Raw genomic sequence first — 13,573 nt, 5'->3', positions numbered from 1 at the left:
GAAGTTACGTATTGTTGCTACCATTTCGTTTGTCATATTTATTTAGAAAATATTTAATATATATTTTATTTTCTGTTTTTAATTTATGGAAGTGATTTTGGGGAGAAAATTTAAATATATATAATTATTTTATGTGAACTTTAGAATTGAAATGAATATAAGGTGGAGTATCTAATTTGTCATTTTTTTTTATTTTAAAAAGTATTTGTGAGATATTTGTAGCATTGAAAACCATCAAGATTGTTGTTTCTTCTTCTGTTTTGTTCCACTTCTTGTGGTCGATGTTAGGGTTTGTATATTTTTTTTGTCTTTAATTGAAGTGGTTTATCCATTTTTTTTAAAAAAAAAACATCAAGAAATTTATAAAAAAAAAAAATAAATAAACTGTAAAGACTACATCTAATATTCACGAGTAAATAACAAAATTTACTTAAACTAATTCAAAGTTAGTAAGAACATGTACTTATAAAATTCAAGTAAGAAATTAGCTGATTATTTAATGAAGAAAAAAAATCATGAAACTAATGTATCACAAGTAAAAAAAAACTGTAAAAATATTTATTTTAATAACGTAGATTCTTTTGGTATTTTTGAAATATTTACCAGAATTTGGGTACAAAATAAAGTGAATTGGCACAAAACATAAATGGAAATATTTGAGCATAAAGCCTAAACTTTAGAGAGACATGCAAATAAAACTTTATGTAAATGGGGCACATTACATGTTATATATATATATTCTCAAACAAGGTTATTAAAGGTAAGGTTATACTTGATGTAAACCTTACAATTGGCAAGTCAAGTGATTCCAAATAGAGTCTTGATGTTGAAGACCATTAAAAGAAAGCTTTTAATTAAGAATCATAATTATGATTAAGAGCAAAGTAAGTGTTTTTAGTCTTAAAATCTTTGTTAATTAAAAAGAAACTAATTAAGGTCCCCTCCGTACCCATTCATGAAGAACCTAAAAAGCACATCAATGTGTTGTAGATTCCTCCAAACAAAACCAAAAAAATATCTTAGCATATATTTTCTTTATATATATATATATATATGTAATAAAAATATAGTGCAATGCCATTTACATTAGTTAATAGATTTATTAATTTTAAATACTTAGCGGAGATGAATAACTACTGATTTTATTTATTTATTTATTTATTTGAGTTATTAATGAGATTTAAAATTTAACTTGAGCTTCTCTTTGCTATTAATTGTTAGGGTTTAGGGTTTGGAGATTATATATATTAGAATTATTCTAATAATAACATATTATTATTTATTTTATTATACCAATTCTGATATTTTGTTTATTCAAAATTCAATTTTCCAAAAGATGAGTTATTTAAGTTTCATCCTCTTTATTTTAAATATGATATACATAACTAAAAAAGACTCTCATATAACTACTACAACCAAGGCCCTCTATGGCACTATCACCATATACCATTGAAAAAAAGTCTTTATTTTAAGCAAGGCTCACCTTCATCCTACCAGCTATCCATGCATGCGTCTAGAACCTATAGAGTAATAAGACTTGCTTAGTCAGAATTTTCCTATTGTTTCCTTAATAATAAGACTTGCTTAGTCAGATTTTTCTACTGTTTCCTTAATAATAAGACTTGCTTAGTCAGATTTTTCTACTGTTTCCTTAATAATGGTGGGTGAGGTCTATACTTAGCAACACATTCTAAAAAAGGACCATGCCCTCAAAAAATAATGATTTTTACCAGGCTTGTTTGTGAAAATAGAATTTTCAGTCTAGAAAACATGCTAAAGGAGCTAGGGTCTAATGGAATTCACACGGTGACATGCGTCTTTTCCCATGCTATTGTGAAGACATTGGACCACCTTTTCTTGCATTGTCCCTATGTTACCCACATCTAGATCACTATAGGTAGATCCTTGGCCTCTATGTCTTCCCAAAATTCGCGACTTAATCTTAAATTGAAACACTAGGACACTTTGGAGATTCTTATTAGAGGGCATACTCTGGAATATTTAGTTGCTTTTCTGGTAATCTAGAGACCAAGACTCGAAAGGACTTATGTTAGAGGACTCGACAATAATTATTAAACATAGCATTGACTTTTGTATGCACCTCCTCTAGTATTGTTCCAGCTCTCAAGAAGCCATTAAAAGAGACTTGATATCAAAAAAAAAAATTGTGGGCAGCAAGACACACATAGATGGATGACATATTGACTGTTATCTCCTGAGTTACCCATATTATTGTTGTCTCCTTGTAACCCTTCTTATTCACTCGCTTTGATCTCCCTTTTTCTATGGTACCTTTTATCATGTTAGATTATCTCATTATTTTTTTGTAGTTAGTGACTATTTGTTTTTGTTTTTGTTTTTTTGTTTTAATATACTTGGATGTTGTTTATCCACTTTATTTGAAAAAATATATACAAAACTACTAAATATATCAATTGATATTATCGTCTTTTAATTTAGTATTTAGAAATAATTACGTTAATAACATGATGACTACCACACTCAAAATCTATTTAGAAATATACCAAAAACACAAACAAAATTTACACTAAAAATTCAACTCTTTTAAAATCTCTCTAATAAAAAACCCCCTATTTATATTATTCCCAACCCTAACTCTAGAATTGAACATTATACTCTAATAATAATAATAATATTAATTTCATTATTATTATTATTAATAATAACAAATAGACACCAAGTCACTCTCCTCTGTTTCAAACTCATCATAACTAAGACAATATCTTGTCCTATCAACAACGTGGCATCAAAAACATTCAACAACATCATCAAAAAGATCCTTCTACTGTTCTAAATAACCATCACAACAAATAATTAAATAAATAAATAAACAACAAAATTACAAAAACAGTACAAAGTCCTCCACAGTCCACACCACTCTGGGTCCCACTCTATAGTCAACCCTTTCAACAATTGCTTACATCATCAACCCACCCAATGGGTCCCACCTCTCCTTCCTCCTCTTCTTCTTCTCCTTCTTCTTCTTCTTCCCCTTCCATTGTTAAAACCCCCCCTCAACCTCCAACCCTTTCACTTCACAAAGCCATGTTTCACTACCACCAAGATCATCATCCCAACAACAACAACAACAACAACAACATGCTTTCAAGCTTGTTTGAAGGGTCCTACAACCCTCCATTGTTCACAAACTCATCACCATCTTCTTCATCATCTTCAACTTCTTCTCTCTTCTCTTCTTCTCTCCCTTCTTGTCATCTCTTTAGAAGCACTAGCTCCCACTCTTTCTCTCTTCACAACACCACCACTACCACCACCACCACCACCACCACCAACTTACCCTACTTCTCTCCTTCTTCTTCTTCTCCACCTTCTTCTTCTTTTGACTTCCTTGACTTCCATGCAGAGCCTGTCCGCAGAGTCTACAGCACTGGCGACCTTCAGGTATATATATATATATATACTATACTTCATACCTAATACATACTTCCATTCTATATATTCTATATATATATTTATATATATATATATATAATGTTTTCATATATTGTGTATATATGTGTGTATAGGGGATGAATGTGGTGCAAGTTTCCAGCGATCTCATCGGGCAAGAAGGCGGTGGGGTTACCGGAAAAATTGGCCGGTATTCAGCTGAAGAACGGAAGGAGAGGATTGAGAGGTACAGAAGCAAGCGTAACCAGAGGAATTTTCAAAAGAAAATCACTGTATGATATTATTACCTCATTTATATTCGTGTGTATATATATATATATATATATTTTTTGATAAATATGGATAAATCATAAACTGTCAACTCGAGAGTTGAATAAAATTTTAATTATATATTCGTTTGTTATAGTATGCGTGTAGAAAAACATTGGCGGATAGTAGACCAAGAGTGAGAGGCCGATTTGCGAGGAATGGAGAAGCCGAAATGGAAAATGAAGGTGGAGTGATTGAAAGAAATTATCACGAAGAATACGAAAATTGTAACTATGATCATAATGATGATCGTCGAGACGGCGGTGCGGGTGGTGGCGGAGAATGGTGGGGACAAATGAAGAAAAGTACTTGATTGTGCTGATGAAGAAGAGGAATTCTATTATGACAATGATGTGTGGGTGAATTTCATGGAAGATCTCTCTGTGAATCTTATGTCTTCTTAATAGATTTTAAAACAAGAACAAGTGGATGGTAATGTAGTAGTAGTAGTAAATTGTATTAGAGGGGTTGAATTTGGCTAAGTGGCGTGTTTTAGTTTCACTTTGCTTCTTTTGTCATAGATTTTAATTTAATTAAGGGAATGAAGAGTGTGATTAATTGTGTGATTAAGAAGTGTTTAAATCGCTTTCCACTCTTGGGTTTAGACTTTGTTTTTTTTTTAATAATTTTTTTTTAAGATATGCTACTCCATTGTCCTTGGGACTTTTGCTTATTCTCTCTCTAGGATTATGGTTTGGAAAGGCAATTTTGTGGGGGTAGAGAAGCATCATGGTGAATGCACATGCACTCCAATAAAGGACTATTGATTAAAAAAATAAAAATAAAAAAACTTTTAGATCTTGGTGATTTTTTTTTATTTGTGAGGTTTTGTAAAATATCGAACAAAACACTAAACGTTGAATTTTTTTAAAAAAAATTGTGAACGTGGTTTTTCTAATCTTATTATATTTTTTTAATAAAAATAAACAATGTAAAAATAAATATAAAAATGCACTAGTTACAATAACTTAACGATCTTCTGGTATGATGCGAGATACATCATAGATGACCTAAAAGACTCTTCTACCATGCACTGATTTGTAACACAATCAGTGGGTTGTTTAGTCTTATTATATTATGTGGTGTTTTTAATTAGTTTTTTTCTATGATATTGATTTATTTATTTTTATAAAAGAAACAAAAACAATTAAGCCAAAGACCATGAGAAGAGGACACAATCTAATGTATATATTTTTCATCTATTTATCAATCCATTTCCAATAAATAACCTCAAGCTCAAAGAATAATGATCAGTGATTAGTAGCTAATTCACCTCTGCACCAAAAGTTTAGTTTCATATCAACTCTCATTTATAGATCATTTTCAAATAATTTATTTTTCCCCCACTTTCTACATAATGAATTTATTTTCAATAACAATCACATACAAAATTATTCGATATAAGGAGACGAAACATTTGACTCTCACACATGAGCTTGTGATTTAATTTTCTCCTAATGCATATAATTGGGACAATAATAGAGTACGTGTGTAATACCTTATTTATATAAAATAAATAAATAATAATAATAATAATATAAAATAAAACAAAAGGGGAAGAAGAAGGAAGACATGAGGGCCCATTATTTCATATGGAAAGCACATGCAGACCAAAGAAGAGGAGTGAGCACTTAAGCAAGACTAAGGATTGATCATCATTGCCACACACTTAGTTTAACAGACAGAGAAAGAACCCTATTGCCAATTCTTATATATTATTATAATTATATTATTATCATTCATTCTAACTTTCAAACACTGAGGCATAATACGACAAAGTTCACTATAATTATCACCACTTGGCTTAAGAAGTCTACCTCAACAAATTTGACAAATAATTAAACAAAACAAGCTCAGTTACTTTTGGTCCCACTTTCAGTTGTAGGTTAGGATTTCCTAAATCTTCATTATGTCTTCTAATCACATGCTTAACTTGTAATCATTTGTATGTAAACATGTTTAGATTTCAAATTATTTTCGATGTTTAATTCTACTCTCGCTCAAACACGCTTAACTTTTTAAACTTTTTATACTGAACACTTGATGCCAGAAATTGAACAATTGGGGAGTACTGATAAACGGACAGAGAGCAGATGAGAATCCAGATAGGGTAGGTCAAAGAAATAAAAAAAAGAGGACAAACATCAAAAGAAGCAAAGAGGAAGCTTCCAACTTTTAGTTAATAAACAAAAATAATAATAATAAGAAAAACAAAAGGGCTTCTACTTGAAGCATAATTAGACTGTCAAAAAGAAAGCACACTACTGTCCACTTATTGTCCTAATTTATGGTTATGTTCTTGTGCATTGACAGAAAAGAAGACAAGAAAGCTCTTTCCACATGCAGGCCAATTTGCACATTGCTTTCTAAATTCCAAGTACAATGGCATTAGGATATGTAATGAGTCTAATGACAACTATGTCTCCTTAATAAACTTTTGCAGTTCATCAAAGACTGGAGAATTTATCAACAAACATAAAGAAACAGCAACAGGAAAAAAAAAAAGAAACATATTTTAGAGTACAGCATACCATCATGTTGTTTGTGGAGAGAATCTCACTTTAAGCAAAGGCTATGAAGTCCAGGAGAAAGCTTTGAAGACTCCCCTAGAGTTTGCATGTCTCAAAATTAGCCTGAAAAGCTACATTAGTAAAACACTACCTGAGAACAATCTAGTTCGGCGCACTAAGACAATTATAGTCATGAGAACTTCATCAAGGCACAAACAAACATTAGTTGCAAAGCACTGTTGGGGGATTAATTAAATTAATTAGCTCTAATGACAAAAAGTTAAACTAGGCTACACAATGATGAGGATGATTATTCTATAACTGAAATATTTGTGCTTTGTCAAGAGTGCCTGGGAGTGAGGTCATACCAATGGTGGAGAAAAGAATCAGTTGAGGTGTTTATTTTCAGAGTATAGCAATAGAAAGTAATTGTTAGATGCTAATTTTGACTAAAAAGATGCGATTAAACACTCACTGATTGCTTGACCGAAATATGATTACTCAAGTACCAGTTTATCAGTTTCTATCATTTTCACAGCACTCTTAAAGATCTAGCTTTTCTCCGACCCAGACAAAACACCGAGAATGATTAGCATGATAAAACTCAGATCAGGAATTCATGATTAAAGAATTTAAAAGTCAGTCTGAGATTCCAGTTGCAATCAAGATCATGGGGTTTTTTTTTGGCCTATATGACCAAACCACTGAACCAAGCAGAATTTGAATCTAATCATAACATTAATGTTGTCGCAGATTATATATAATTTAAAACCGAGGAGTAAATTTTTTTCAATACCACACAGAAATGCAGCAATAGAACAACCTAAGCAAGATGAACATTATAACCTTTCTATACAATAGATGATGCAACTTAAAATTCAGATAAATTTCACTAGCACATTGAAACACTAACAATTCTCTAAATGAGCTAATGGAATTGACAATCAATGTTCTTTTGGATTTATTTTATGTATCATTTTCATCAATGATAGAATCAACACTCCAATAAAGGATGATTTTTTTTCCTCACTGCACCTTGTAAAGTTTTAGAAAATGCTCATAGCCATCGCTTTTTTAAGACTTAACACTTTACCTGTTGCTTTTCGTTTCACACTTGACACTACTTGAGTCGCTATGAATATTCTTAAGAAAACTATTAGCCTAGGTAATGATGCAGTAAATATATTACCTTTAATAATGCAAGTCTTTTTACTTTTCTCAACCTAAATTCCTCTTGAAGAATATCTATTTTCATCCTTCGATTCCTTCCTACACAAAACATGAAGTGAAAATTCTTTGGACTTTGGTGTTTCTGTTGCATGTAATATCTTGCATTCAAGGTATAAAATATTAAATAACCCATATAATCCCCCAGAAAAAAACAATAACACATTAAATAAATCAAGAGAAAAAACAAATTAAAAAGGAACTAATAAAGGCCAAAAACACTGTCCACCAGCAGAGATATCAAAAGATGTCTCATAATCTAGTGTTGGAAATCAATTCAATTATTTACTATCTTATTCTAGTTTAAGATATGAATATGACAAACAATATACTGTAAAAGCAATAAGGAAAACTAACGGAGAACGCACTTACCGGCTGTTCCCGATATCTTCAAACAAGTCCAACAAAATCCACCATAATAGCAGAAAGAAACCTCAAAACAAAGTAAATTCTCATTTGTTACTCTTCCACCCTATATAATTCATAGTGTTAAACATGATCATATCTCAAAATAAAATCTTATATGAAAACAAGAAATATCAAATTATAGATCAGATCGTCATGAATCATGTCCTCTTTATGTCATTTAAAAATCAGGCTACATTGAGAGTTCTTAGATAATCACTAATGACGTCAACAATAAATTGAACTTTCAAATGCTTACTAATGAAGCCAATAAATCATTTTGACAAAAATTTACAACTGAATCAAATGGCTTCTTATCATAAATAATTGTCATATCTGCCGAAAGGGCTACCAGAAGCAGCTCACTATACATGAACTCATGGCAGGGCTGACCAGAGAAAGAGATAAAAACAGGAAAGAAGCAAATCGGATACTGTGCTAATAAAAAGATTATATGCCACTTTATGCAACTCGGTGATGTTTTCCTATAGCGAAGTCAACCTGGTACATTTCTAAGATGCAATGTATGAAGTCAAGCATAAAGCACTTAGTAATTATTATCTTTCTTTGGCTTTCTGAAGGCTAATAAAGATGCATGTGCTCACCAGTTTCTTTTTCTTTAGCATATTATAATTCAGCACAACAAAAGTGCTGCGGTTCTGAGCAGAGAAAAAAAGAGAAGCTGCTCTCGATTACCCCTATACTCAGCTATTCTCCATTGATAAAGAACAAAAGGAGTAGAATTATATTGCATTTTAGCATCCCTCTTGATTTTCCATAGAGGTCATCCCAGAGAATCAGAGTTTCAGAATTGTATGACAGTATGAGTGCAGAGCAGATATCTGAATTTCACAGTAAATGAGATATATAAAGAAGATAAATGAGCAATAGAAACAGGAATTAGCATGTAGATGTACGTTGCAAGGTATTGGAGTGTTAAAAACAGTCATCAAAGTGAGAAAGCAAATCAATTTTTGTATTAATAAGAGTCCAGGTTTAAAAGGCAGTTCTTAAAACGACACTAAATTGAAGAATTCTTGATCAATTACGAATTAATGAGATAACAATCAGAAAGAAACATTTGGCCATCTTCTGCAACTAGACAAAGTAAATTGTTTGACATTTAATAATAACTATGTCTAATAATTTGCACGGACACTGTCAAGGAATGATCTCAGAAAAATTAACTGATGCCTTGCGGCGTGGTCTGATTTATATTTAAACAATTAATGCATTGGAATAATGGCCAAAAAAATAGAAAAATGGGATGTGAGAAAGAAAGAATAGAGCAAATGGAGGAAGATAGTCACACGCTTTGTAAAAAGGTGATAGAATAACATATCCTCAAGTATGTTTTGCAGTTCGTCTTAATTGTGACACTCTCTTTCTAGAACGTAGAGGCTTAAACATAGTCTTGAAAGGCAAGGGGTAAACAGGATGAAGCATCTTTTCTTTCTGTCTTCCTCCTGTAAATCAATGAAATAACATAGAAAAATCAGCATAATATACACAGTAAAATTCTACAAATTTCATAGCTTGCATTATATATTTGCAGAATGTGCAAAGCAGCAAAAGTCAAAAAGCCATCAGTTTGCATTATACATTTGCATCGAGTCATCAGAAGCTCGAAACATAACCAGCAAATTTCCTTCAAGAATATAAACGCATTTGCACATCTCTTTGATAACAAAGACGAAATTACACTCTGTCAAAACTCAAGGCACACAGGCTCACTGGTGATCCCTTTTTAAACTCCCAGAAGAGGTTTTCAATTAATATTTTGTTAATTGGATGGAGATCCAATTCACATATTCTGCATCATCAGACTAATGGGAAAACAATTATCTATTATTACATTGCTAATGCTAATAGATATGAATAAGTTGAGTACCAAAAACCATTATAAGTCACAGGGATTACAGTTCATTAAATATCATGCAAGATAGTATTTTATAACAATCAGAAGATCAGAACTTCGCTTTGTCAAACAGAACAGAAGATATTGCTCCATATAATTGAAGTTATATGTAAGGGTAGATGATATCACATTCCCTACCTGATTTGAATTTGCGAGATTGATTGTCATCAAAATTGGCAGCAGGCAGGCTTTGTTTCTGCTTCTCAATTGTGGCTAAAACCTCCATAACTAATGCATCTTTTTCAGCCAACACAACTTCTTCCCTCATTTCCTCAATCTTCTTGGAAGCGTCCTCAGTCATCACCTGATCCACTGATGAAATTGCACTCAGTTCTTCAGTCTTCTTGAAAGCATCCTCAGGAATCACCTGATCTGATGAAAAAATTGCACTCCGTTCTTCCATTCTATCAAAAGCATCTTCAGGAATTACCTGACCTACTGATGAAATCGCACTTGTTACCAGTTTGCCTGGTTGAAGCACAATGTCAATGGTATTGTTGTTCTGTTCTCGCTCTTCTACTCTCTTTCTAACTTGTTCACTTGCGGAATAATTTTCCAGAGGAACAATGATACACTCCTCCACACCATTAGGTGAAATCTTATCACTGGACTGATAAGGGACAACATCCTCTAATTCCATGGCATCATTCTGTTTCTCAGCTGAAATTAAGACGACATCAGGCTCATTGGAACTCTCACCAACTTCAGTGTATGGAGCAGAGGGCTTGGTGTTCTTGAAATGCAAGGAATGCAACAGATTGGTATCTGGTGAAATTGGGTTGCCTTCAGTAGCAAGAATATCATCCCTTGATGCAACAGCCATGCCAGGTTCCTCTGCATCGACCATTATAGTTTCCATGTCACTTTTTGCGGCCAAAACATGTTCGGACTCACACTGGTGTTCTAAAGGTCCCATGGTCATGGACAGGTTGTCCACAAATGGAAATTGAACAATATTAGGTTGCTGATAATTTTTGTCAGTAGCACAAGGGAATTCATCAGCAACACTAGACAAACTAGGTTTCTCAGATGACAAATTCAATGAATCAGCGCCTGTCAGATGGGTGTCTAATTTAACACCAGATAAGCAACTCCTAAGTTGCATATCATCCACAGCGGATTTGAAATCAATTGCAGAACTTTTTGGGACATTACTGGCAGCAGAGAAAAATTTTGCAATATCATCCAATGGTGGCAAATCATTTTCACCACTAGAAATAGGATCCCAGTCATTCCAGTTGCCAAGCCAACTGCTCTTAGTGTCTGCTTGCACATCTGGTATTCTTTCAATTCGGATAGCTTCTTTATAGAAGTGTTTCTTTCTTAGGGCATTTTCCAGTAGTGACCTGTATATATCCAATAAAGCTGGCTCATGAACATGCAGTAGAATGATAGAAAGGGCACCTTTGTGTACCCAAAAAATAAAAAAGGGTTCCAAGGAAACCTGCAGTTCTTAGAAATGGCTGCCTTGGCCTTTTCCATGGAAAAACCAAGTAAAACTACAGACAAATTAATTATATCATATGGCCCTCTGAGTGCATTTGCATTTGCTGCAGCACTTGAAATAATAATATTTCTCCCTCGTGTCCAATCAACTAGAAGCTGGAAATGATACAAGGAGAATTCTTGAGTGGAATAGCAGAGTTGAAATAAATATGCTGTTAACAGACATGATAATGAAAAATGTAAAATTTGATGAAATTTAGTGTCCATGCCAAGTAAGGAACAATTTGATTAAAACTTCATATTTTTTTTAAAAAAAAAAAGCAACTAAAAACTATACAAAACTGGAATCTTTATAATGGAAGAGGTACATTCATCCAAATCTCAAACTATAAATTCTAATGCCAAAAGAGAAAAAACGGAAACATGGAATGAATGATGTTTTCAATAATAAAGTCACAAAATTGCATAATATCTGAGTAGTAGTTAGCACAAAGTTAAAATAGTACAGAGCACATATCTTTATCTTTTGTGTTTTAACATATAAACACAGGAAAAATGACAAGAACATCAAAATAATCTAGTAACAATGATCAAGTTGGCATCCCTCATCATCCTTGAAAAGCCATCCTTTTTTCATAAACAACTACTAAAATAACTCTTCAGACAAAATAAAGAAAGAGTATAGCAAAAGTCAAATATTGATCCAGTTCGCCATAGGTTACCTTAAAAATAGAAACATACATGAACTAGATCTTACCTTGGCTTCTGAAAGCATTTGCCTCCTATTAACATCAAGAATCAAGTCTGCGTATGTGATCTCAAAATAAACACCACGCTGCACAAGCAATTTTGATATAAGAAGACAAATTCACTAAATTAAAAAATAATCTGTTGCACAAAAACATTAGCACAAGTATTGTAGGAAGTCTCTTCAGCACCTTGATTGCAGCTTCAATCATCGGGAGTTTCAAACGGAAAGGAAGTTTTTGTGAGAAGTCTATAGAAATCAAGTCAACCTGTATGGGATAAAATAAAAATAACCATTGTTATCCAGATAATCAGATGCCTTGAATGTCCATACAAGTCCGTATCACCAAAAACGAACAGTCTTGACAAAATAGCAAGAGTAAGAATTACAAAGAGTGCAGCACACCCAAGCCTATATGCTCTAGTTTCCGCTTAAACATGCATTACAGGTTAACATTTTACAAAACAAACCAATCCCTAATTTTCATCCAAATATCTTGCACATTACTCATATTTCATGCTTAAAGAAGCATCACAGATCAAAATTTTACAAAACAAACTAATCCACAATTTTTATTCTACTATTTTTTACATTACTTGTAGTTTATACTTGAACATGCAACACAAATTAAAAATTTTAAAATAATAATAATAATAATAAAACAATCCTTGATTTGATTGTATTACTCTGTGCATTACATGAAAGCAATACTATCATCTTCAAAAGAACTAATAATGCAAAAACGTCTTTTATATGCTCGAAAGCAACACTACCATCATCGAGCGAGTTCAATAGCTCAGAGAATCGAGTAAATCACAGAAAAAACAACAGTTAAATCAAAAGAAACATCAACTAGTGAAATCAAAGTGAGAAAGAGAGAGCGAATAAGCACCTCGGAGGTCTGGCAAGTCTGCTCGAACGCAGTCTGGTTAAGAGGGCGAGCAGCAACAATGTCATAAGATCGGAGCAAGGGGTTCCCAGAGTTGAGAGCGGCGATAGAGGGGAGGCTATCAACGAGAACAGTGAGGCGGGTATACTGGCGGAAGGGGGACGAGAGAGGGGAGCCAACAAGGTTGCGGTGGAAGGATACAGTGGAGTGGAGCGCGGGGGCGGCGGCGAGAAGGGAAGAAAGGGGAAACGGAGGGATCTTACAGCGATCGCGCTCGGAGAGGACGCCACGGAAGCAGCGTTCGTAGGCTACGCCGGCGTAGCCGAGCTCCATGGCCATGACGACGGCGCGGAGGCGGGCGTCCTTCCGGGCCTTGAGGTCCGGCGCCGGTGAGCCGCCGGATTCGAGGAAGGGGATTCGGAGATCGAAGAAGAGAGCCATTGAAGCCGGGAACGAAGAGGGACCTCGGTGGCGGCGGTTTCGGGTCGGATCCAATAAGAAGCTCTTTAGCGGATTCGGGCGGCGTGATCGAAACCCGATAGGTTCTCGGCCGTTGATTGTTTCGTCGTTGAGATCAACGGTTAACGATGAAAACCGGTGGCAATCCTGACGGGTTTAGGAAAATTTATACTAGAAATATTTTAGTTTAATCATTATCTTTTCGTTTCTCATATATATTTTTTTTTCTC

General features: G+C 33.7%; 2 protein-coding genes across 2 annotated transcripts; one reads left to right on the top strand and one right to left on the bottom strand.

Annotated features, from left to right (window-relative positions):
- The first annotated feature begins 3,046 nt into the window (after positions 1-3,046).
- On the top strand, positions 3,047-4,157 carry LOC120269359 (two-component response regulator-like APRR5). The gene is made up of 3 exons (XM_039276696.1): positions 3,047-3,423; positions 3,549-3,704; positions 3,839-4,157. The coding sequence occupies exons 1-3, from the start codon at positions 3,067-3,069 to the stop codon at positions 4,052-4,054; spliced, it is 729 nt and encodes a 242-aa protein (XP_039132630.1). The 5' UTR covers positions 3,047-3,066; the 3' UTR covers positions 4,055-4,157.
- Positions 4,158-8,909: 4,752 nt separating this feature from the next.
- LOC120269456 lies at positions 8,910-13,347 on the bottom strand. The gene is made up of 6 exons (XM_039276789.1): positions 12,888-13,347; positions 12,186-12,263; positions 12,005-12,082; positions 11,246-11,403; positions 9,940-11,147; positions 8,910-9,349 (listed from the first exon to the last, which is right to left on the bottom strand). Exons 1-6 carry the CDS (start codon positions 13,323-13,325, stop codon positions 9,228-9,230), a joined length of 2,082 nt encoding a protein of 693 aa, XP_039132723.1. The 5' UTR covers positions 13,326-13,347; the 3' UTR covers positions 8,910-9,227.
- Between the last annotated feature and the right edge of the window lie 226 nt (positions 13,348-13,573).

The sequence above is a fragment of the Dioscorea cayenensis genome, chromosome 9 (genome assembly GCF_009730915.1).
Source record: "Dioscorea cayenensis subsp. rotundata cultivar TDr96_F1 chromosome 9, TDr96_F1_v2_PseudoChromosome.rev07_lg8_w22 25.fasta, whole genome shotgun sequence".
Lineage (NCBI taxonomy): Eukaryota > Viridiplantae > Streptophyta > Magnoliopsida > Dioscoreales > Dioscoreaceae > Dioscorea > Dioscorea cayenensis.
The sequence above is the reverse complement of the archived record's forward strand: the minus strand, read 5'-3'. Positions and strand labels throughout refer to the sequence as shown.